The sequence below is a fragment of the Spinacia oleracea genome, chromosome 3 (genome assembly GCF_020520425.1).
Source record: "Spinacia oleracea cultivar Varoflay chromosome 3, BTI_SOV_V1, whole genome shotgun sequence".
Classification (NCBI taxonomy): domain Eukaryota; kingdom Viridiplantae; phylum Streptophyta; class Magnoliopsida; order Caryophyllales; family Amaranthaceae; genus Spinacia; species Spinacia oleracea.
In genome coordinates, this window is record NC_079489.1 from 7,427,112 (window position 1) to 7,450,443 (window position 23,332).

General features: G+C 41.4%; 3 protein-coding genes across 4 annotated transcripts; all 3 read left to right on the top strand.

Moving 5' to 3' along the window:
* Positions 1 to 1,178: 1,178 nt before the first annotated feature.
* LOC110796648 (uncharacterized) lies at positions 1,179 to 3,051 on the top strand. Its single transcript, XM_022001727.2, has 3 exons — positions 1,179 to 2,152; positions 2,436 to 2,522; positions 2,636 to 3,051. Exons 1-3 carry the CDS (start codon positions 1,361 to 1,363, stop codon positions 2,786 to 2,788), a joined length of 1,032 nt encoding a protein of 343 aa, XP_021857419.1. The 5' UTR covers positions 1,179 to 1,360; the 3' UTR covers positions 2,789 to 3,051.
* A 3,847-nt stretch (positions 3,052 to 6,898) lies between these two features.
* Positions 6,899 to 21,470, top strand: LOC110797022 (general transcription and DNA repair factor IIH helicase subunit XPB1). The gene is made up of 13 exons (XM_022002113.2): positions 6,899 to 6,941; positions 7,028 to 7,231; positions 19,060 to 19,196; positions 19,291 to 19,366; positions 19,469 to 19,662; positions 19,747 to 19,910; positions 20,015 to 20,087; positions 20,241 to 20,354; positions 20,482 to 20,562; positions 20,664 to 20,723; positions 20,834 to 20,914; positions 21,023 to 21,093; positions 21,224 to 21,470. The coding sequence occupies exons 1-13, from the start codon at positions 6,914 to 6,916 to the stop codon at positions 21,312 to 21,314; spliced, it is 1,374 nt and encodes a 457-aa protein (XP_021857805.2). The 5' UTR covers positions 6,899 to 6,913; the 3' UTR covers positions 21,315 to 21,470.
* LOC130469341 (uncharacterized) lies at positions 8,222 to 12,060 on the top strand. 2 transcript variants are annotated; one of them, XM_056838521.1, is made up of 4 exons: positions 8,222 to 8,789; positions 8,976 to 10,002; positions 10,122 to 11,134; positions 11,218 to 12,060. In XM_056838521.1, the coding sequence occupies exons 1-4, from the start codon at positions 8,610 to 8,612 to the stop codon at positions 11,821 to 11,823; spliced, it is 2,826 nt and encodes a 941-aa protein (XP_056694499.1). In that variant the 5' UTR covers positions 8,222 to 8,609; the 3' UTR covers positions 11,824 to 12,060. The 2 variants fall into 2 exon arrangements, with proteins under 2 accessions (XP_056694499.1, XP_056694498.1); XM_056838520.1 differs by having other exon boundaries at positions 8,222 to 10,002.
* Positions 21,471 to 23,332: the final 1,862 nt, after the last annotated feature.

The following is a 23,332-nucleotide window of genomic DNA, read 5'->3' on the forward strand; positions in this document are numbered from 1 at the left end:
TTCAGCCCAAATCACCACCGAACCAACAAACAATTGGTATGGTAGGAAATCAAATAAACTACTAAACTACTCCGTATTTATGATTACTATTTTAATTTATTTCCCCCAAAATTCCAAATTGTACTCTTCAATCAAGGATTAAAGTCTTAAATGTCAAAACCCTTAAAAGTATTGGGATTGGTTAGTTATTTTTATTTTTTAAAATAATGTTACGTTTATCAATATGATCGTTTAAATTCAACCATGCTCGTTTATAAAGGCTCGTTTTTACTTAAATGAGCCAAGCTCGAATAGGAAAAATGAAAGCTCGTTAAAGCTTGGCTCGAGCTTGGGTTTGAAAATTTCTTACCAAGTCTAACTCGAACAGCCAAATTCTCGGTTCGGCTCGACTCGTTGACATCCCTAGACAGATTTGAGTTTCGAGTTAATCAAGGGATCTTAAGAAAACCTTCTATAAGTATACCGGAGGGATTGATATTTTTTTATATAAATTTTAACAATGCAAATTAAACGATCGTGTGAGAGATTAAATACGGAGCAATTACTTTGGCACAAATTTTTGTTTATAGAATATTAGGGATACTTATATTATACTCCCTCCATATTTTAAAAAGAGATACACTTTAACCGACATATAGTTTTAGGATAGTGTGTTGAATTTATTAAAATAAGATGAGAGTGGGATTGTGGGTGAATTATTTATTATACTAAAATGATAATGTGAGTACGTGTAGGGACCACAAAAAACAGAAAAATTAATATAATTGAAAGTGGGGATCAAAACATGTCAAAAAAGAAAGTATATCTCTTTTAAAACTACAGCCGTTCAAAGAAATTGTAATTTTTTAAAAAAATACAGACTAAGTAATATAAAATGAAATATTTTAAAGGTAAAGATTAACATGAGATTACCCAAAATGAAAAACTTAAAGAATAAAAAGGGACGGAATGAGTAATTTCTAAAAATTATTATTATTTATTTTTTTATGTCAACCAAATCACACTTTAAATCTATGCACGTTTCTTTACTTTTTTTTCCGAAAAAGAAAAAGGTAACAAAATCTCACAAGTCAAATTTTGATACTTTGGTCAGCTCAACCTTAATACGGAGTAGGAAATGATTTTAGCCCACTTCAAAAATTGATTTTGACACTCCCGATTTAAGCACTCTGGTTGTTCAAATAAATAAATAATAAAAAAAAAAAGGGGCCCAAAACCAATTCTCACTGTTAAGGCGTTAAGTTAACCCATTTACCAAGTAGAAGTTGAGAAGTTGCCACACAACAAAGTACTCCGTATAGCAAAGCCCACCCTCATAATCTCCCCTCTTCCTTCATCCTAATTCACGCGTCAAAAAGCAATGGCGGGCAGTACAACAGTGAGCAAGACGAAAGCAACGCAGAAGCAAACTGGAACAATGAAGTGGCTCGATACACAGAGCATCGGTTACATACTCTCTGACAACCACCTTATTCCCGAAGTATATGTCACCCCTTTTTCTCTCTCCTCGAATTCTGTCAAAGAAGGAGATCGCGTAAAATTCAACATCAAAATCAACGTTTCCGACCTCCAACATTCTCCGGAAGCCATTGATATCTCCCCATTTGGGAAGAAGTGTAGTAGCTGCAAAAGATTCGGCCATTCTTCCTTGAAATGCCCAGTAAGTATGAATTCTAGGGTTAAGTGTTTTCGTTGCGGGTTAATTGGGCATTATGCTAAGAATTGTGACCAGAAATTTCAAGGTTGGTCCCTTAATCAGACCCACACAAGAAGTAGATCATACAGTAGGCGTTTCAATGGGTGGTCCTCTCTTTTCGATGGCGGTGATGAGTCCCGCATTGTCGGGGTGGGGATGGGGCCGGGTTTGAATTCAATGGTCTGTGTGAAGAAGAGGGGAGATGTGAAGAGGGTTGAGGAGGTTGAAGATTGTTTTATTTTGGAATTTGATGATGATGAAGATGATGATGATGTGAAGTGTATAATTTGTGTGAAGAAGGTTCAAGATGTGAAAAAGGTTGAGGAAGTTGAGGATTGCTTTATATTGGAATTTGATCCTACTGAATTAGATAACTTTTCTAATTTGTCTGTTTGTGAGAAATCTGAAGGTGTTGTTGCTGATGATGAAGTTTTAATTTTGGATGAAAAAGGAAAGGTATATTTGTGTTTCAATGTTAATTATGTTTTGTATTACTGAATATGAGTATGTTTTATTGCACCAAAAAAAAAGAGAGAATGTTTTATGTTTTGTATTACTGAATATGAGTATGTTTTGGCCGATTCTCTAGTGATTTTGTTACAAGGGTTGTTGATTACTTCGTATAATTAATCAAAAACTGATTTTTATGTCGATGTGTTGTTATTTTGGCACAATGGAATATTTTTCGTTGTAAAATGGTCGTGCTAATATTGATGGTGGATTTAATTATAATGGGCAGGTGGCTTGTAGGGATTATCCACACCCAAGACACCTCTGTGCCACCCATCCTTTTAAGAAGACTCCACACAACCTTCATTGCAAAATGGTAATTTTTTAATATCATGCTAGCTTAAGTATGGTACCTATTTGTTCAGTTTTCAGATTCTGATGAAGTGTTAATTGATAGCAAGTTGATAAATTGTTTTGGTTCAATTGCAGTGCTATTGCAATATTTGTGATATACCTGCGCCTTGCAAGAAATGGAATGAAAGCTCTAAATGTTCTGGCTTGAGTCATTGTGATGCTACTGAATCTGAATCTGTATTAGAGGATTTGGACAAAAGGCATATTCAGGAGGTCTTGGGTAGGTGAAATGAGGAAGATTAATCCTGGAAGGTAGTGGTATAATGAAAATTTTAAATCAGAATATGTTCATGTTGGATGATCAGATTTATTTGCTTAGTTCTAGTAAGTTCAGGGAATGATTAGTCAATTACTAGATATGTACTTTTTGCGGTGTTTGGGCGTTTAAGGGAAGTTCGGAAGTTTTGTATACTGGAAAGGATACGATGTTTGTGGACTCAGCGGTTTAGTTTGTTTGGCTATCTATGTTGAGTTTTCAAATGCATCAAATATATTATGTAGCTCAACTCTGCAAGATTTACTCTACTAATAATCACCCCAATTAGTATGAAGGAATTCCTGTCCCAGTTTCTTTTCATTTTGAAGAAAAGCTTGTTGTGTTCCACTATCTGAGGGAGCATGTAATTCATATGAATGGGGGAAAGCAACTTTACTTTTTAAAGAATGGGAGTTAGCTATTGTAACACGGGGTACTTGATTGCAGTAACTGTGTAAATCAGGGGATTCTGCTAGAAATTTCGCCTTACAAATTAAAGGGGTAATGGGGCTGTTTGCTGTTAGAGAACTGGTTGTTGTAGTGGTGAATATGCTAATTTCAAGGGATCTAATGGCATAGGTGGAATGTCTATTGTGGTACTGTGATGAGGATAGGTTTTACTTTGGATGTGTTTGTGCTGGTATTCAGAGAAACCACGGGAATGGTGCCAATTCAAAGGCGCTAGTATTGGGCTGCTTGGGCATGTGGCCACTATATGCTAATAGAATAAAAAGTTTAGTGAAGGAATAAATAGGCGTGCAATAGTTTTGGCAGACTGATGTTTCACCCTGGAATTGAACCCTCATCTGCAAAATTTGTAGTGCATTAATTTTTAAGATTGCCTCGTGACGGGCTGAGAATTTTCAGAGACAAAAAATAGACAGGTAATTTATCAATTGAATCCTTTTCTAGCACGAGGAATTCCTTTTCTTTTCTAATATTATGTTCTGTACGCCTGATTTTGACGGGTTCACTAGTGTTTTTGTTACAAGTGATTATTGGTAGTTGGTACTCCATATATATATATATATATATATATATATAGAGGTTTAGGCTCACGTGAGAAGGGGAGGTTACGTGAGAAGCGTGAGAAGTATTGTACGCCGTTGGATTAAGCGTGCATCAACAATTGCAAACCGGTAATTATAAGGTACTCCGTAATATTAAAGCAAACTGACGTGTGGTATTGAATTACACCTGACGCATGGTGTTGAATTACGTCAAATACTTTGAAACACTGAGATAATTAATGTGGTCATGTACTATCCACTACCCACCTAACCTCTCTTCACTCTCTCTCAGTCTCTCTCTCCTCTGCTCCTCCAAAACCAAACAATCATCTTCTAACTCAAATATAGTAGTCAATTGCCATTAATCCAAAATTAAGGTGAAAAGATAGATACAGTGAGTAATCATTAGAGATACATCAATATTGTATTACAGATACATCATTAGCGTATTAGAAATACATTAGTACATGATGTATTTCCAGTGTATTTTCATTGTACATGTGATACACATGTGATGTATCTCTAATTTTTATTTTCATGCCTGCGTATTTAAGTTGAGATGGAGGATGAAGAGTTGGAGGAGAGAGATCAGGGGTGAGACTTGGAAGTTGGAACAGATCAGAGAGAATTGCTTTGATAAAAAAAAATGGAGGGGAGAGAATTGCTTGGGTACAAATTAAAGTTGAGCGAAGATTAAGCGGAAAGCCACGTGCATTTGATTGTTCTCTTTCCCAGTTAACATAAACTTCGGCAAAATTACTATTTCGCCATTAATGACGCGGCTTAGATTAGAACCATCCGATTTAGTAGATCTAACGGTTGATAAGACTTCTCACGCTTCTCACCATAATATATATATATATATATATATATATATATATATTACATTATGGGTATTGTAATCCCACTAGGACTAGGAACTAGAATTACTAATCTATCTAATGAGTTACTTAAATCCCACGCAAACGCTAATACGGTTGTAGCCTGTAGGCTTAGGAGTTCGCTGTGTACGATAAATATATGGTAAGCTCTCATTAATCCGTATAAGCAAAACGCAATCGCAATCGCAATCGCCTACTCCTACAGTCCTACTCCTGCTGCCATTATACCGCCACCGCTGCTGCCATTGTACCGCCATCGCCGCTGCAACGCCAACGCCACCAGAAGTAAGTTTTTGTTCAATTGTTTTGTGCAATAGTTATGTAGAATTGAATAAACCCAGGGCCGGCCCTGGGGCAGGGCATAAGGGGCCGTCGCCCTAGGCCCCAGGGAAAAGGCCCAATATCACTTAAACTAATCAAAGTATGGTTCTATAAAATTTCATGCAAATTTGTTTATATTAGGCATTGTAGCCTAGTCGTTTGTATGTGTATGATTTTGATAAACTCACCTGAGTTCGACTCCTACTAGCCTTAATTTTGCTTGGTTTTTTTCTCTTCTTTTTTCTCTTTTTTTTTTTTTTCATTTTTGTTATTTCTCATTTGCTAACAATGAAATCATATTCTATTATCCAATTTGAGTCCAAATGAACACCATAAAGTAGAGCCATATACAATGTTTATAATCATAATATTTTTTTTTTCTTTTGTTAATCTAATCACACTCCTTGTTTTATTTTAGAGTTTAGAAAAAATAATTGATATTTAGCTTATTGTACTTCAAAAATTATTACCGACTTGCTAAATGGTTCGTTACTACATCATCGTCGTTTTCAATTTTAAGTTTCGTTATTTCTTTAATTATTCAAAACATTTCTTTCATCCATTTTGAGATTTGAAGAGGTCAAGTTGTTGTAAGATTTGTCTTATGTTTCCTTGAATGTTTGAAATATTTGAATATAATTCATGTTTAATGGCACAATTTCGAAAATATTCAAGCCTTCATATTTTGTAATAGAGGTAATATTTCTTGGCTAGTTTAATTAGAATAGAGTAGTATTAAGTTTTAAGAAGGTAAATGCCAATTATTTACATACATTTTTTCAATCATAAAGTACATCACATTTATGATAAAAAAAAATTGTCCACGTGCCGTTAAAAGGGCCTCAATTTTTTTTCGCCCATAGGCCACCAAAAAGCCAGGACCGGCCCTGAATAAACCCTAAGTATTGTTGAATATTAAAGGTACAATCAATTATCAATCAACATGCAATCTTCAAAGGCTTTAAACGCCGTCACAAATAGCACGGAAACCCAACAACACCATAGGAGAATCAAGAAGCTGAAATCATCAAATTGCGACTTCGACTTCCCTAAATCATACCTCGCCAACAACAACATTATAGTCTACTGTATGATTTGATTTGATTTGTTTATGTTATAAACCCAATTCCCAGTTCCCAATTCCCAATTACAAGTCTCGAATCCAATTTTTAATCAGATTTGGTTTAATTTTTATAGCTGAGCCTGAGTCTAAGACTGACTTCACCAATATGACACTCAAGCCTGATTATGATAACCGTCCGCTCTGGACTTGTCCGAACGGCAGAATTGTCCTGGAAACTTGCTCGAAATATTATGAACAAGCTAGTGACTTCTTGATCACGGTTGCTGAACCAGTTTGCAGGTACGATTCGACGACTCTTCCGATTAAATCTCCTGTATGTATGTGTAACTTATGTTTTTACTAATGTTTTGCAGGCAAGAATACATGCACGAATACAAATTAACCGTGCAGTCATTAAACACTGCTGTTTCTGTTGTTGGTATTGGGATAGAAAAGATCCTAAACATCCTCACTATCTTGTCAAAGAACATTCTTCCTAAAGAATTAATTGATAGGGTTAGTGTTTTCAACATTCACCTACACATTTTCTTTCATTGTTTGAAGTTGTTATAATTATAACTTACTATTTTCTTGTTTACGTACAACATACAGGTTGAAAATATGAAGCTGTCAGATCCAAAAATGTTGGAGGAATATGATTTTCTTAATGACACAGTGGGTGATTCTCTCATATATTTATAAGCATCATTATCTCATCTCATCAACTTTGTCTGTGGGTGTTTAACATCTAATGTTTTGCAGAGTTGTCCTGATATCAACATGCTGTTGAAGCCTAATGTAGAACTGCGACCATAACAGAAAATGAGTCTCTGTAGAATGTTTGGGAATGGTAAAATCTATACTTGTTATGCTTATGATGTACAGATGGATTATGATACAAGTATATGAATTGTTTTTGATAAGATTTATTTACAGGTAAAGCTAGATCTGGCATTATTGTGTTACCTTGTGGGGCTGGAAAGTCTCTTGTTGGTGTATCTGCAGCATGCCATATAAAGAAGAACTGCCTTTGTCTGGCCACAAATGCTGTGTCAGTGGATCAATGGGCATCTCAGTTCAAACTTTGGTCCACTATTAGAGACGATGACATATCTTGTTTCACTTCTGATAGCAAAGAGAGTGTTCCGGTATGATTTGGGAACGGTTGGAGATGTCTTGCTGGTTGAGTGCTACTGTTATCCTGTTGATATCCTGCGCAGATAACAAAGATGAACTAGCCTCGAGGGTGATTCGAGGATCCCCCTCCGATGCTAAAGTCAGATATGATGAGTGATAAGTATTTTGGTTTTAGTGGAAATGATTGTGTTTGCGTACCTTTTGTCATAAATGAAGCCCATATATATAGGCGCGGGTCGGGCGTACGGACAAATGGGTCCTACCCGATTGATAGCGACCCGTTGACCTCTTGGTTTGGTCACGTGCCTCCCCCCTACCGGCTTGTAAGAGATGCTGGTAGGGAATAATAACTGTTGATAAGGATTAATAATAACTGGTCACGTGCCTCCTTAACAGTTTGGCGATGCTACCAGCCAGCTGGTAGCATACCCGTACAACTAGCCCCCTCGGAGTGAGCATATCTGTCTTGACTGATGTGCTTGCTCTGAAAATAGTGCTCTCCCTACAACTAGCCCCTCAGACTGCGCGCTTTCCGCGAAATGCTGGTGTGTTTATGTGTTAAGTGCTGATTAGCTTTCTCGTAGTGAATACCACCTGTAATTTCGCTGAAACTAAGCAGATAGGGTGTCCTGCTCCCTCTTACCGATATGCTCCTTTGGGGATGCTTGGACGCTGACTAGTCCCTTTGAGATTTTGGATGCTGACTAGCCCCCTTGAGATTTTGGATGCTGACTAGCCCCCTTGAGGTTTTGGATGCTGACTAGCCCCCTTGAGATTTTGGATGCTGACTAGCCCCCTTGAGGTTTTGGATGCTGACTAGCCCCCTTGAGGTTTTGGATGCTGACTAGCCCCCTTGAGATTTTGGATGCTGACTAGCCCCCTTGAGGTTTTGGATGCTGACTAGCCCCCTTGAGGTTTTGGATGCTGACTAGCCCCCTTGAGATTTTGGATTTTTTTTTTTTTTTTTTTTTTAGGAAGTATTTTGAATTTGTACCGCTTAAATTTATTCCACGTGTGATGCATCTGCGTGCTATGCGACGCGTGTCGCTTTATCATTTTATTTCAATGGCTGAGATTTGCTCTGTCCCTTCAACTGCCTTTAACTGTCAAATCGCCCGTTTTCCTCGATTTTTGACTATTTAACTTTCTTTTCTTAAAACATCAAAACACTTTCGCTCTTTTCTTCAAACTTTTCTCTCTCTTTCTCAAATCTTCTCCTTTGTTCCTGCGAGTTATTTTTTCGGCGTTGTTTCTGTTGCTGACTGCGGTGCTTGCGGAAGTGTTGTACCTCGGTTCTGGGCTGCTAAATTTCCGTTGTGCGAGAAGGTATAGTCTTTTTTGTTTTTGTTTCTTCCTTCGTATAGGTTTATATTTGGGTGCAATGTCGAGTGAGCGAGATAGTGATAATGTGTTGAGTGGGGCTGGGTATGACGATGTTGACCCTGCGTCTACCTCTGAGGATGTCAATTTTGAGGATGATGATAAGCCGTCTGCCTCTGACTATTTTGAGCCGTCTTACGAGGATGCTGCAAAGGAATTACAGGCTCACATGCGCAAACAGGTACGAGCCGACATTCGTCATGATTTGAATTTAGTAGATAATTGCGAAACAATCCCGGCAGTGGATGCTCCCTCTATTGCCCTTGAGTACGAACTTCGATCATGGACGCAATTTATGGACCCTGCCGGTAAAGGATATGGTGACTATGGCACTAATTTTGGCAATGTTGTTGTGTCTCTCAACCAGGATGCCGTCAGGGGTGCCCATCTAGAGGACGTGGCTGGTGGGAGCCGTCAGATGGATGAAGGGGAGGTTAGCAGTCGTGCTAACGATGTTGCGGGATCCGATAACTCCGCCGGTAGCGTTGGGGGAGATGATGAGGATGCAGGGGATTCAATTTTGGAGTCTGATGATGATATTGGCCGGTTGTGGGATGATGGTGAAGACGTGACCTCTCTGTGTGAGCAGGTTTTGAGAGAAGGGGATCTGGATGTGGAACCAGATTCCGATACGGAGGAGATGAGCTACAGGGTTGAGAGTCCTCCTCCTGCTGGTAGTGCCGTTTACAAAGCTAAAATAATCAAATCTTTCCGTGATAGGGCTATCAAAGACGACCATCCGCGCTGGGCCAAAGAGTATTTGAAACTGCCCAAAGGGTACCGTCTCGTGATTCCTGCTGAGGGGAGTGTGATTTTGGATTGTCCTCCTGATCATATCGGCGTGTATGCCCATCATCTAGATTTCGGCCTCCGATTTCCTCTTCATCCTTTTATAGAGAAGGTATTCCGGGCTTGGAATGTATGTTTGGCGCAGGTAACGCCTCAGGTAGTGAGGAATGTTGTGGCTTTTACCTGGCTGCTATCTTTTAAACAATGGCCCCAAACCATTAATCTGTTTAGGCGGCTGATTTGGTTGAAAAAGTACAAGAAGAAGTCTGGATGGTGGTCTTTTTACACCAAGGCAAGCAAAATGACAGTCAACCCCAAGCTGTCTAGCTGTAAAGATTGGGAAAAGAAGTTCTACTGGTTGAGAGTGCCTTCTGATTTCCCCATTCGGACTCGCTTTCATCTCCCCCGTCCTCATATGAACCATTACCCCATTCGGGAGTTGGGTTTCAGGGAGAAAAGGGCCCACCAGTTTGTGTCCTGTTTGCATGTTGACACCGGTTTGCAGAAGTCTGTGACCGTTCCTAAGTACTGGTTGCCTCCTGCTAAGTATATTTTGGGAAATGGGCCGCTGTCTGCAGTTGGCTTGTGCCACACCCATACTCTTGGTATGGTCGTGGGGCTGATAGCTATATCCCCCTCTTATGTTGTTTAAGTATGCTTTTCTTGTTTTGTACGCATTGTTGTTTGTCTGTGTTTAAATCTTTTGTTTGTTTCTTCTTACCAGGTCTGCATACTCTCAACTTTGCTATTCTCGGTTTGGGCAAAGACGGTCGTCCTACTACCAACAACCCTCCCAATCCGAAAGGTGTGTTTTCTACTCTGTCGACCTACGCAACCCAAGCCAACAAAAAGCGTGGTTCGACTCGGGAGGAGGTTGCGAGTGAGTCTCCTGCTAAGAAGACAAAAAGATTAAGCTCCATACCAGCTCCCAAACCACTTTCCATCCGTGCGCCTACTGGAGTTGTTTTCAAAACGACTCATACTGCTCCTGACAACCCTGCTCCAAGACCTGTCTTCAAGACCGTCCATACTGCTCCTGACATGGCTGGAGGTTTTAAAAGTTTGGATTGCGGTCGTGGTGCTGCCCTTACTGGCAGGCGTCCTCGCGATCGTAACCAACCCTTCACTCGGGTGAATCGGTCTCGAGTGGACGGTACTACGCAGCCTGCCCCTGATAAGTCTCAGCAGAAGTCTCCTGAGAAAGGTTTTGAATCAGCTGCCGATGTGAACATCGCAGGCCAAGGGGGTGATGCTGTTGCGGATGTTGAGCCGATAGCCCAACCAGACTTGATGGTTGTGGATCTTATGACTCCAACCCGTCAGAACCAAGAGCAAGAGGTAAATGATACTGATGTTGCTGGTATGGGCCAGAAGACTCCTCCTCTCATGCCTCCTACTCTTCATACTTCTTCTGGGTATGTTCGCCCTAGCCAGAGTGCTGGTACCAGCTCTGGTCTGAACATGGGTGTCTTTGTCCGTCCTGGGGAGTGGATTGAGAAGACTCCGATTTGCCTATCCCCCAGGAAGATGAAGTACTTTGAGGTTCCTCCTGGTGAGCCTGATGAACCCTGGAACCCTAAAATCGATCTTCTTCGTGGTGAGTCGATACTCACCGACGACTGCAAAGGGGGTGGTTGTATGGGTTGGAGGGCTTTGAAGGATCTGGCTACTCCTCGCGACAATCCTGCTGCTGAGATTGACGCGCCGGCTGCCCAACATATGAATGATATGCTCAAGGTATGCAATCGGTGTTGTTTTTATGGTATGCTTTTTGTATATACATGCAATCGGTGTTGTTTTTGACGAATTGTCTTTTGTAGGCCTGCAACTCTGATGTGGAGCTTGTGAAGCTGTACCTCTGCTACCAGGAGCAGAATGAAGACCTTCAGAAAAGGCAGGCTGATCTGGAGAAGCAGGTGAGTGACGCCAAGCAAGATCTGGACCAAAAAACTTCTGAGCTGAAAAGGGTGAAGCAACGCAACGAAGAGTTGGAGAATGTTGCGAACAAGCTGGAGGCAGAGGAGGCCAAGAACAAAGAGCTGTCTGAGAAGTTGCTGGAGGCGGATGAGAAGGCCAAAGCTGCTTACAAAACCGGTGCTCGGGATGGTGCCTTGCGATTTTCTCGGTCCCAGACCTATAGTAAGCGTATCACGGATAGTCATAACGGTGGCTGGTTTGCTGCCCACCGTTGTGGCGTTCATGGTATTGGCCTTACCAAGGAGGACTGTGAGGATATTGAGTATGCTTTCCTGGTGGAGGAAAAGCACAAGGTACCAACCGGTTTGGAGTCACAGATCATTCCGGAGGAGATCATTCAGAATGCTGATCCCTTGACTCTCCCTCCCATTGAGCTGAAGGAAGAAGACTACCTGGATCCTGCCCTGCTGTCTTCCAGTACCAACCAGACGGATTATCAACAAGTTTGAAGGTGCGGGCATTCATCACCGGTATCATCCTGTGGTTCATCTGGCGTTGCTGCTTTTAAAGATTAGTTTATTTTTTTAGACGCACTTTTGGTATCAGCTGTTTGTGGCACTTTTTGCCCTGGGATATTTTATGTTTTGTTTTTGTAAACTTTACCTTGTGCCATTTTTTATCAGCTAACAAATGTCAGTTTTGGTGTTGGCTGTCGAATTTGCTTTATTCAGATGGTGTTGCTCTTATGCTTATGATATTGTGTTGTTTGTTTTATTTTTCTATTTTATGCTTGCCCTTATTTATGCAATTGTGCTGTTTGAATCTGGTACTTTACCCCGAGTCAGCAAGCTGATAGTAGCCTTGCTGACTTACTTTAAGGGTTTTGAATCATGATGTTTGACTATACATTACCCCGAGTCAGCAAGCTGATAGTAGCCTTGCTGACCTACTTTAAGGGTTTGATTCGTATCACCCCGAGTCAGCAAGCTGATAGTAGCCTTGCTGACCTACTTTAAGGGTTTGAATCACGATTTTTGATTATACATTACCCCGAGTCAGCAAGCTGATAGTAGCCTTGCTGACCTACTTTAAGGGTTTGATTCGTATCACCCCGAGTCAGCAAGCTGATAGTAGCCTTGCTGACCTACTTTAAGGGTTTGAATCACGATTTTTGATTATACATTACCCCGAGTCAGCAAGCTGATAGTAGCCTTGCTGACCTACTTTAAGGGTTTGATTCGTATCACCCCGAGTCAGCAAGCTGATAGTAGCCTTGCTGACCTACTTTAAGGGTTTGAATCACGATTTTTTGATTATACATTACCCCGAGTCAGCAAGCTGATAGTAGCCTTGCTGACCTACTTTAAGGGTTTGATTCGTATCACCCCGAGTCAGCAAGCTGATAGTAGCCTTGCTGACCTACTTTAAGGGTTTGATTCTTCTGCTTTGAATTCCTCGACTTTCTTTCATTTCATGGACCATAACAGGCCTGGCTCAATCGGCCTTTTTGGGTTAGTGACTACACATAAAACTTTCTAAGGACGCTGGCGTTCCATGAATTTTTTAGTGCTGTTCCACCCATATCCATCAGCCTAAAAGCTCCTGGTACGATTTCTTCCCATATCTGATAAGGCCCCTCCCAGTTTGGGGTTAACTTCCCTTGGACCTTTGCCTTGCCTGTAGCTGCAGTTCTGCGGAGCACCAGGTCTCCTACCTCAAGTTGTCTGTGTTTTACTCTTTTGTTGTAGGCATTGCTTATGCGCTGCTTGTAAGCCGCCGATCTGATTTCTGCTCTGAGTCTGATCTCTGGTAGAAGATCCAGCTCCTGCTTTAACAGTTTACCGTTCTTGTTTTCTTCATAATGCTGGATCCTGAATGTAGGTAACCCTACTTCTGCTGGTATCACTGCTTCTGATCCGAAACATAGACGGAATGGGCTCTCTCCCGTTGCTTCCTTAACGGTGGTTCTATTTCCCCAAAGTATCTCTGGAACAATATCGGCCCAACCAGCCTTATAGTCGTCTAGCTTCTTTCTCATTGCTGCCAGTATCTGTTTGTTGGCAGCTTCTGCCTGTCCATTGCTTTGGGGATGACAAACAGAAGAGTAGGCAAACTTGACTTTGTACGTACTCAAAAAACTTTGAACTGGTGAGCAATCAAACTGTACCCCATGGTCCATCACGATTGCCATTGGTAATCCGAACCTGGTGATTATACCTTTCCATATGAACTTTTTGACCTGATTTGCAGTTATCTTTGCCAGCGGCTCTGCTTCTATCCACTTGGTGAAATAATCGACTGCCACTATCAGATATTTTCTTCCACCGGATGCCGTTGTGAATGGTCCCAGAATGTCCATTCCCCACTGGGCGAACGGTATTGGATTTAGGATTGGCATGAGATCGTTTGCAGGACGATTAATGACTGCTGAAAAAACTTGACATTTTTCACATTTCTTGACGTACTTTTGTGCGTCTGTTAGCATTGTCGGCCAGTAGTATCCTTGCCTTTGGCATTTCAGTGCAAGGGTTTTTCCTCCCTGATGATTTCCACACACTCCTTCATGTACTTCTTCTATCAGTCGTGCCGATTCGTATGCTGATATGCATCGTAACAGAGGCAAGCTAAAACCCCGTTTGTAGAGTTGGCCTCTGATGATTACGAACCAGCATGAGTTTCTAATCAACCTTCTTGCTTCCGTTTTTTCTGCAGGCAGGGTTCCATCTCTCTTGTATGCCCACAAGGTGTCATACCATTCAGGTTGGCTCGTGATTACCATGACCTGATTTGCCAATACTTCAGTGCTCCTTCGGTGCATGACCTCCATCATTACTGATTTTACCAGAGCACTTGAGCTGGCCAGTTTTGACAGGGAGTCTGCCAACATGTTCTCTGATCGGGGTACTAATTTTATTTCGAAGCTTTCCAACTGTGCCGCTGACTGTTTAAGCTTTTCGGCGTATCGTTTCATGGATTCTTCCTTCGTTTCATATTCTCCTGAGAACTGGTTTGCTACCAGCTGTGAGTCGGTTGTAAGCCTGAGCCTACGAGCACCAGCTGCCGTGCAGATCTGTATGCCAGCGATTGCGGCCTCGTATTCTGCCTCGTTGTTTGATGCCTGGAAAGAGAACTTAATAGCATACTCGAACTGGTCTCCTTCCGGTGAGGTAACTATTACCCCCGCTCCTGACCCTGATTTGGTGACCGAGCCGTCTACTGCTACTTCCCATATTCCTTCCTTTATTTCCTCCTCCTGGTATGATGCTTCGACTATGAAGTCAGACAGTGCTTGGGCCTTTATAGCCATTCTGGGCCGATATTCCATGTGAAACTCTGATAGTTCAATCGCCCATTTTAGGAGTCTACCTGATGTGTCCATTTTTTGCATTGCTTTTTCCAGTGGGTAGTTTGTGAGGACTTGGATCCCGTGTGCATCAAAGTAAGGTCTCAACTTTCTGGCTGCAATCAACACTGCCAACCCCAATTTTTCTATCAAGGAGTACCTCGTTTCTGCTTCTTGCAGGATGTGGCTGACAAAGTACACCGGTATCTGTGTTTTATCTTTCTCTATGATCAGAACTGCTGCTACTGTGTGTTGAGAAGCAGATATGTACAGCTGCAGCGTGTCCCCTTCCTCTGGTCGAGCTATTGTGGGTAGGACTTGCAGGTGCCGTTTTACTGCCTCAAAGGCTGCTCTTTCTGTTTCTCCCCACTTGAATTTCTTGTTTTGTTTTAACACGTTGAAAAAGGGCAACGCCCTATCTGCTGATTTGCTAATGAACCGAGTCAATGCAGCCATTCTTCCTGTTAACTTTTGCACGTCTTTTATGCAACCGGGTTCTGGTAGATTCATAATTGCATCTACCTTATCTGGATTGGCATCGATTCCCCTTTCGCTTACTAGGAAACCCAGGAACTTTCCTGATCGGACCCCGAATACACATTTCTTGGGGTTTAACTTCATCCTGAACCTCCTCAGAGTTTCGAAAGTTTCTCTCAAGTCGTCGATGTGGTCACTGGCCAATCGGCTTTTAACTATTGAGTCATCCACATACACCTCTATGTTCCTCCCTTTCTGGGAAGCAAATACCCTATCCACCAACTTCTGGTAGGTTGCTCCTGCATTCTTCAACCCAAATGGCATAGCCTTATAGCTGTATACCCCTGAATCTGTGATGAAGGCGGCCTTCTTTCTATCGGCTTTACACAAGCTGACTTGGTGATACCCTGAGAAGGCATCCAGGAAACTCAAAAGAGCGTGGCCACTTGTTGAATCTACCAGCCTATCGATTCGTGGCAATGGATAGCAGTCCTTGGGGCACGCCCCATTCAGATTGGTAAAATCTACGCACATTCGCCAACTGCCATTTGACTTTTTTACCATGACTACGTTGGCCAACCATTCGGGGTAATCACAAACTTCTATGAACCCTGCTTCCAGCAGCTTTTCCACTTCTTCTTTTATTGCAGCATTTTTTTCACTGGAGAAATTTCTCTTCTTTTGCTTTACCGGCCTGACTGACTTGTCTACATTCAGACGATGCACTATGATGTCTGGGCTGATACCGGGCATTTCATCTGCCGAGAAGGCAAAGACATCTGCATTTTCTCGTAACAGGCCGATGAGATTGACCTGCTGATCTGCCTCCATATCGGCACCTATTCGTACCGTTCTTTCTGGAACTCCTTCTACTAATTCAATTTCCCGAGTTTCTCCATCTGCAGCTGGCCTTGGGATGCAAACCGGCCTTTCATCAAAATTTTCCATGCTCAAGTCCCCTCTCTTTCTTTTGGTTGGCATGTTTGCTTCTCGGGCAAGGTTGGTTTTCGGCACCATCCTTCCTGGTGCCTTTATCGCTGTCAGATAACACGATCTGGCAGTCTCCTGACTGCCATGTACCCTTTCTGTTCTTTCCAGATTTGAGAGATATATCATGGTCAAATGATGTGGACACCACCGCCTGTGCGTCATGAATGAATGGTCGACCAATTATTACGTTATACGCTGCTGGTACTTTTATCACCAAAAAGTCGACCATTAAGTCTCTGGCTGATGATCCTCTACCTACTTGAACCGGTAGACGGATACTGCCTTCTGGATAGACGCTGGCTCCAGAGAATCCGATAACGGGATAGCTCACCCTTGTTAACTCTCCGTGATCTATGTTCAGCTGGGTGAAAGCTTCCCAGAATATGATGTTCGCAGAGCTGCCTCCATCAATCAGGCATCTCTTGACGGGGAAGTTTGCTATCTCGAGTTCCAATACCAGCGGGTCATCATGGGGATATATAATGCCGCGACAATCGTCCGAGGTGAACGTGATGACCGGTAGGGGGATTGGTTCCGGCCATTTCCTTGCGCTATGGTAACTCACCAAATGCCTGTGCTCCTCTAGATTTCTTATTGCCCCGCTGACTGTACCTCCATGCACGGGCCCTCCAGAGATCACCCAAACCGTGGGTCTTTTTCCCCTGTCGGCCCCATCTTTGCCTGTTTCCGGTAATGACCGGATTTCTTGCCGGGATGGTGGTGCCTGTTCAATCCTACCAGTGGGCTGTGCATACCCTGGCTGAGTAGGTGTATATGGGGCATGACTATGTGAACTGCCCTGCCTGTTATTTCCTCCCTGGCCTTCCTGTCGGACCCTGTACTGGGATAGGTATCCCCTTCTTACCAGCTCTTCGATGTTATCCTTGAGCTCTTTGCAATGCTCCGTGTAATGACCATGATCATTATGAAAAGCACAAAAGTTCTTATTGTTACCTGGGGCATCCATCGGTAACGGTTTCCTCCACGCTGCCGATTTATTTACTGCGTAGATAGTGGCCCTGGCGGTGTTCAGGGGAGTGTACACCTGGTAAGCCCCTACCGGCTGTTGTCTGTTCGGATATCCTCCTCTCTGCTGATGGCCCTCCTTTCTACCGTTATCTTTCCGGTAATTGTGCTGCTGTATGGGAACATGATCCTTCTTGGCCGATTGTACTGCCTGATTTCCCCCCATGGGTGATATTAGCATCAGCTCATCACTCCTGATATACTCGTTTGCTTTTCTCAAGGCCTCCCCCAACGAGGTAAATGACTTTCTTCCCAGGTACCTTTTGAACTCGCATTCCTGCATCCCTCTCAACAGAGCCAAGACGGCTATTTCTTGCTGTAAATCTGGTATTGTGATGGATTCGTTGTTAAAACGAGTAAGGTATTCTCTCAGCGGCTCCTTCGGCCTTTGTGAGATTGACATCAGCTCTCCAGATGTTTTCTTTCGTTCAACCTTGCTAATGAACCGCCTCACAAAGTCCTCTTGGATCTGCCGAAAACTGAATATCGATCCGGCCGGCAACTTCTTATACCAATCGGCTGCCACCCCTGATAATGTGGTTTGGAACACTTTGCACCACATGGCATCTGAGTCAGAATACAGCATCATGTGTTGTTCGAAAGCGGTGGAGTGATTTTCGGGGTCTGTGGTTCCGTTGTATTTGCACGTCGGCATCTTTACTTTCTCCATAGGTTGCTCCAGTATACCCCTGCAGAGTGGGGAGTCTTTGGGGTGTATGGTTCGCCTCATCGGCTCCTGGTGAGGTAGATATCCTTCATATCTATTCCAACCTGGTTGTGGAGACTGTACGATGTACTCTTCGTGATACGGTGTCGATTCCCTACCAGCAGGAAACGACCCTTCTTGCTCTGACACCGACTCCCGGCGTCTAGTGGACCTTTCTCTGCGCCGAGAGCTATGCCTTTTTCTTCTACCCGGATTTTCACTCTGTACAAGTATTGGTTCAGGTTGTGCTGGCAGTACCACTTCATGCTCTAGGGTTTCGTAGAGATTTCTAACCGGCATCACACCCGGGCGGTTGCCGGTAACCACGATCTGATTTCCCTCCGTCCTCCTTGAGGACAGTTCAGCCATTGCTTTCATGACGGCCGACGCCGTCAGCAGCTGTTGTGGTGTGAACCTTTGGGACAATGCCGAGAGGTTGCTCTGAATCTGTGGGGGTGATGGGGAATCTTGTGCCCTTTCTTCCATGGACGTTTCGTCCTCTATGATCACGTCGTTCGGGTCTTCAAAACCCGGGGGGGCAATGCTTATCTGTGACTTGAGTGTTTTTGGGGGAGGATCTGTAAGTGGTGTGACTTGGCTGGTTGAGACAGGTAAGAGAGAAGGTTTGACTGCGGGTTGTGCCACTGATGTTGGTGTGATCACTGCTGATTGTGGGAGATTGTTGTTTTTTCTAGGTTTTTTGTTGTTGGTATCCATGGTGGCTGATTTACTTGACAAGGTTGGGAGATCCCCTCCTTCTAGCGCCAATTGTTCCGGTATGATTTGGGAACGGTTGGAGATGTCTTGCTGGTTGAGTGCTACTGTTATCCTGTTGATATCCTGCGCAGATAACAAAGATGAACTAGCCTCGAGGGTGATTCGAGGATCCCCCCTCCGATGCTAAAGTCAGATATGATGAGTGATAAGTATTTTGGTTTTAGTGGAAATGATTGTGTTTGCGTACCTTTTGTCATAAATGAAGCCCATATATATAGGCGCGGGTCGGGCGTACGGACAAATGGGTCCTACCCGATTGATAGCGACCCGTTGACCTCTTGGTTTGGTCACGTGCCTCCCCCCTACCGGCTTGTAAGAGATGCTGGTAGGGAATAATAACTGCTGATAAGGATTAATAATAACTGGTCACGTGCCTCCTTAACAGTTTGGCGATGCTACCAGCCAGCTGGTAGCATACCCGTACAGAGAGATTACCTGATAATGTTGGAGTAGTTGTAACAACATACAACATGCTTGCTTTTAGTGGTAAACGTTCTGAACAATCTGAGATGATCATGGAACAAATAAGAAATACAGAATGGGGATTAGTTCTCATGGATGAGGTAACTACCTAGTTGAACAAATAAGAAACTTTGCTTCAAGTTGAAGGATACCTTACAATGTCTGACTTCTCTTAATTTTCTGATTTTATGTTAGGTACACGTTGTTCCTGCTGACATGTTTCGGAAAGTCATCAGCATTACAAAATCGCATTGCAAACTCGGTCTTACTGGTATTCTTTTTGGTTACAATTTGAATAATGAAATGTATGTGTTGATTTGATATGTTGAGCATATAAGTTGATAAGTGATATATAATTGTTTATAATCAACAGCTACCCTTGTGAGAGAGGATGATCGAATCTCTGATCTAAACTTCCTTATTGGCCCCAAACTGTACGAAGCCAACTGGTTGGATTTGGTAAAGGCTGGCTACATTGCAAATGTACAGTGTGCTGAAGTTAGGTGTCCGATGACTAAGGAGTTTTTTGCCGAATATTTGAAGCAAAAAGTTTCCCAGAAAAAGCAGGTATATATTTGATTGACAGATTGTAGTTAGTTACCCTGTTTCAATAACTTTGAATTAAATTACTTTTTGGAATAACTTCTGCAGGCATTATATGTGATGAATCCCAACAAGTTCAAAGCATGTGAATTCTTAATTCGGTATCATGAGCGGGAGCGTGGTGACAAAATAATAGTTTTTGCTGATAGCCTTTTTGCTCTCGAGGAGTATGCAAAGAAGCTCGGGAAGCCTATGATTCATGGTGGTACCAGGTATTTGCAGATGCAGCTTAATAACTGTCTACTTTTGCGATCCTCCTACCTATATATACACTTATATATGTTTCTTCTTTTTTTTTATTTTGTTTATGTGGAAGCCATTTTGAGAGGACAAAAGTTATAGAGGACTTCAAGAATTCTAAGAATGGAAACACAATATTTCTATCTAAGGTAAGATGTCTAAAATCAAATTATCTAATCTGGCTCATATATATGTTAATATCTAATAAAAAATGTTGTGTACACTTTATGATATTTCTATGCATCTAATTTTGAAAACATTGCATTAGAAGCTAATTAATATTTTGTTTCTATGATGCACAGGTTGGTGATAACTCGATAGATATACCTGAAGCAAATGTGATCATTCAAATTTCATCCCATGGTGGTTCAAGGCGTCAGGAAGCTCAACGTCTTGGTCGTATTCTTAGGGCAAAGGTGAGAAAAAATTGTAATTATTAGAAATTTCAATACAGGTACATTGCTTGATTTACTAAGCAAATAAAAAACTTGCCATTATCTCTCAAGTTGTTTCCTTAATGAATAAATCTTGTTTAATTTATAGGGTCGTCTTGAAGATAGGCTGGCTGGGGGAAAAGAAGAGTATAATGCCTTCTTTTATTCACTTGTATCCACTGATACACAGGTAATGTCAACGTTTGATTCTTTTTGGAAGTTACTATTTCTTGGACATTGTTGTATTATATTTGTACTTAATTATTCCGCTTCATTTCTTTTAAAATGCAGGAGATGTATTACTCCACTAAAAGGCAGCAGTTTTTGATTGACCAAGGATACAGCTTTAAGGTAACATCCTCCTTTAGTCTTTTGACGAGTTAATTGAAAAGGATTTGTCATCCTATCTATCAATTTGCACATGTAATTAATTTGACGAGTTCATTTTTGTTTTTTTTAAGGTAATAGAAAGCTTGCAATTGCCTCTTGATTACGGAGCAGAAGTCAACGACCATGAACTTGAGATGGATCTCCTGAATAAGGTATTCTACTTTTAACAATAACAGATAGAATATCACTAGCTTGTATAAGTGCCTTATTTCAGGTTGGATTGTAATTATCGATCTACTTTTGATATATTTTGGTAACAGGTACTAAGGGCAAAGGATGAGATGTTTGAAGATGTTGATGTGGTATCACATGATGGTTTACAACAATACAGGTAAGAATATCTGGTTCTTGAACAAGTCCACTGAGGTTAATTAACAACATGCATTTGTTTTGAGAGTTACTGAACTCTCAAAATGCTGGCTTACCTTGACTTAATTATATGATCACCGTCTAATGTGCAGCACTGGACATAAGAAGAGGCATACGCATGTGAAGACCAACCCCAAAGATCCATCCAAACGGCATCATCTTTTCAAGAAGAGAAAGTTTTGAATACCCGGTCTTGCGCTGGAGCTCTGTTCTTCTTTTTTATGCTAATGCTAATGCTAATCTGTAGATTATACATATTTAGTGGGTATATATGTTTATAGACTTGTAACTCAAAACGTTGTAATAGCTTCTCAATGTTAAATGAAAATTGATTAGTGTTTTGAATTGCATTGCTTCATCATGCATAATTAAAGCTTACTGATAGGAAAATTTTAGGTGTAGTTGAAATCTCAACTGCATTTTTGATGTTGGATTTTGATATTTGGTCATCTCAAAATTTTAGTGTGGCGTATGAGTGCTACAACTGCAGACGAATTGGTCAAAACAATTACTCTAGGAGTAAGATTACTAAGCATTTTCGGTATAGGAGATACAGATGCACGAACCTGAACTTGAACCTGAGACCTATCGTATACAAACATGTCAGTTGGAACCCTCCAACAAAACATTTCTTCAAGTTAAATTTCGATGGTTCTGTGAAACGTTCTTCTGCTGCTGCTGGTGTTATCATTCGAGATGGGAAGGGTATTCCGCGTGCTGTTAAAGCTTTCCATTTAGGTAAAGGTAATAATAAGTCTACATTAGTGGCAGAAGCAACAGCACTTCGGAATGGAGTTTGTTTGGCTCGAGATCTTAGGATTAAGAGACTTATTATTGAAGGAGATAATCTAACTGTTATCAATGTGCTTAGAGGGTTTTGTAAGTGTCCAAGGGAAATCAAGCTTTTGTACCGTGACATTTGCTTAATGCTTGGTGAGTTTGAAGATTTTAAGATTTGTCATGTTTTTAGGGAGGGAAATAGAGCTGCGGATTGGGTTGCTAAAAAGGGTATGTATTATGTTTGACAAAGTTCAATTCTTTTTTCGGGTTCAATTGCAGCGCGCACTATTGCTATTATTTGATATACCTGTGAGGCTGTGACTGCAGATGTTGGTACAAAGTTTTGTGACTTGAGATTATATCGTTTTGGTGTATATGAAGGCTCAAGGGCAGTAATGTTGAGATTCAATCCCTGATCTTGGGTAACATCTCTACAACTTTATGAACTACAACTACGGCCTACTATAAGCTAGCTCGCTTACAAGAACATAAGACAATTACATTTGCAAAAGAAATTGTACTTTTCTATCAGGTGCACAAGGTCTGCTGTCATTTTTATTTACTTGAGCTTCAATTATTACAGTTGATATATGTTCTATCTGTCTGCAAGTTTTTTTAAAGTGTTTGCAGCTTGTCCAATAGTATTCAAGTTCTGTCATGGCATGCATCGATCTAACATTCAGTACACTAGAACGCGCTCCAAGAGCTCAAATCAGGAATTGAAGGTGTCATGTAGTAGGTACGGAGGCATAAGGTATTTAAACTAGCAAGGCAGTACCTTGGATTTTGACTCTTCTGATCGTACTCTTGTATTCGCTTTTTAGTCTTTCTAAATTTCATGTTTCTTAGATTTGAAGAATACAATGTCATCAAAGTAATCTTGTGTGTTGCAGTCGTGGAGGTTTAATTACTGGTAGTAGCTTTGCAAGGAAAGTTCAGATCAAGATGTGTGATGTGTACACACTTAATCAACCAGTACTAATACTTTTCCGTGCAAAAGTATTTCAGGTAATTGGTTCAAACAGCATTGCTGATTTGATGACCATGATCGATATGGCCTAAACACTGTGTACATATCATTAAATAAATTTTAAAAAAAATCAGCAACGGAGGTTTTTTTGCTGAATTCTGAATTACTAGTCAAATATATTTCCATTCTGTTTGTTGGTTTAGTTGACAATCTTTCACAATGTTCTTGGAACATTGCGTGGACAATGCCTAGTAGAGGTTGCAAACTTGCAATCCGTGCAGATCTCCAGAGGAATATTTAGGCTAGCTCATTGCTAGCTATATTCATCGGTTCTTCTGTAAAGTAATCAAATCGAAATAGGATGGTCTACGATTTACTTGCTTTAGTTTCTTATTATGAACCTGCTGTAGGCCTGTACTATAAGTTGTTCTTATGAGTTGTGAATTAAACT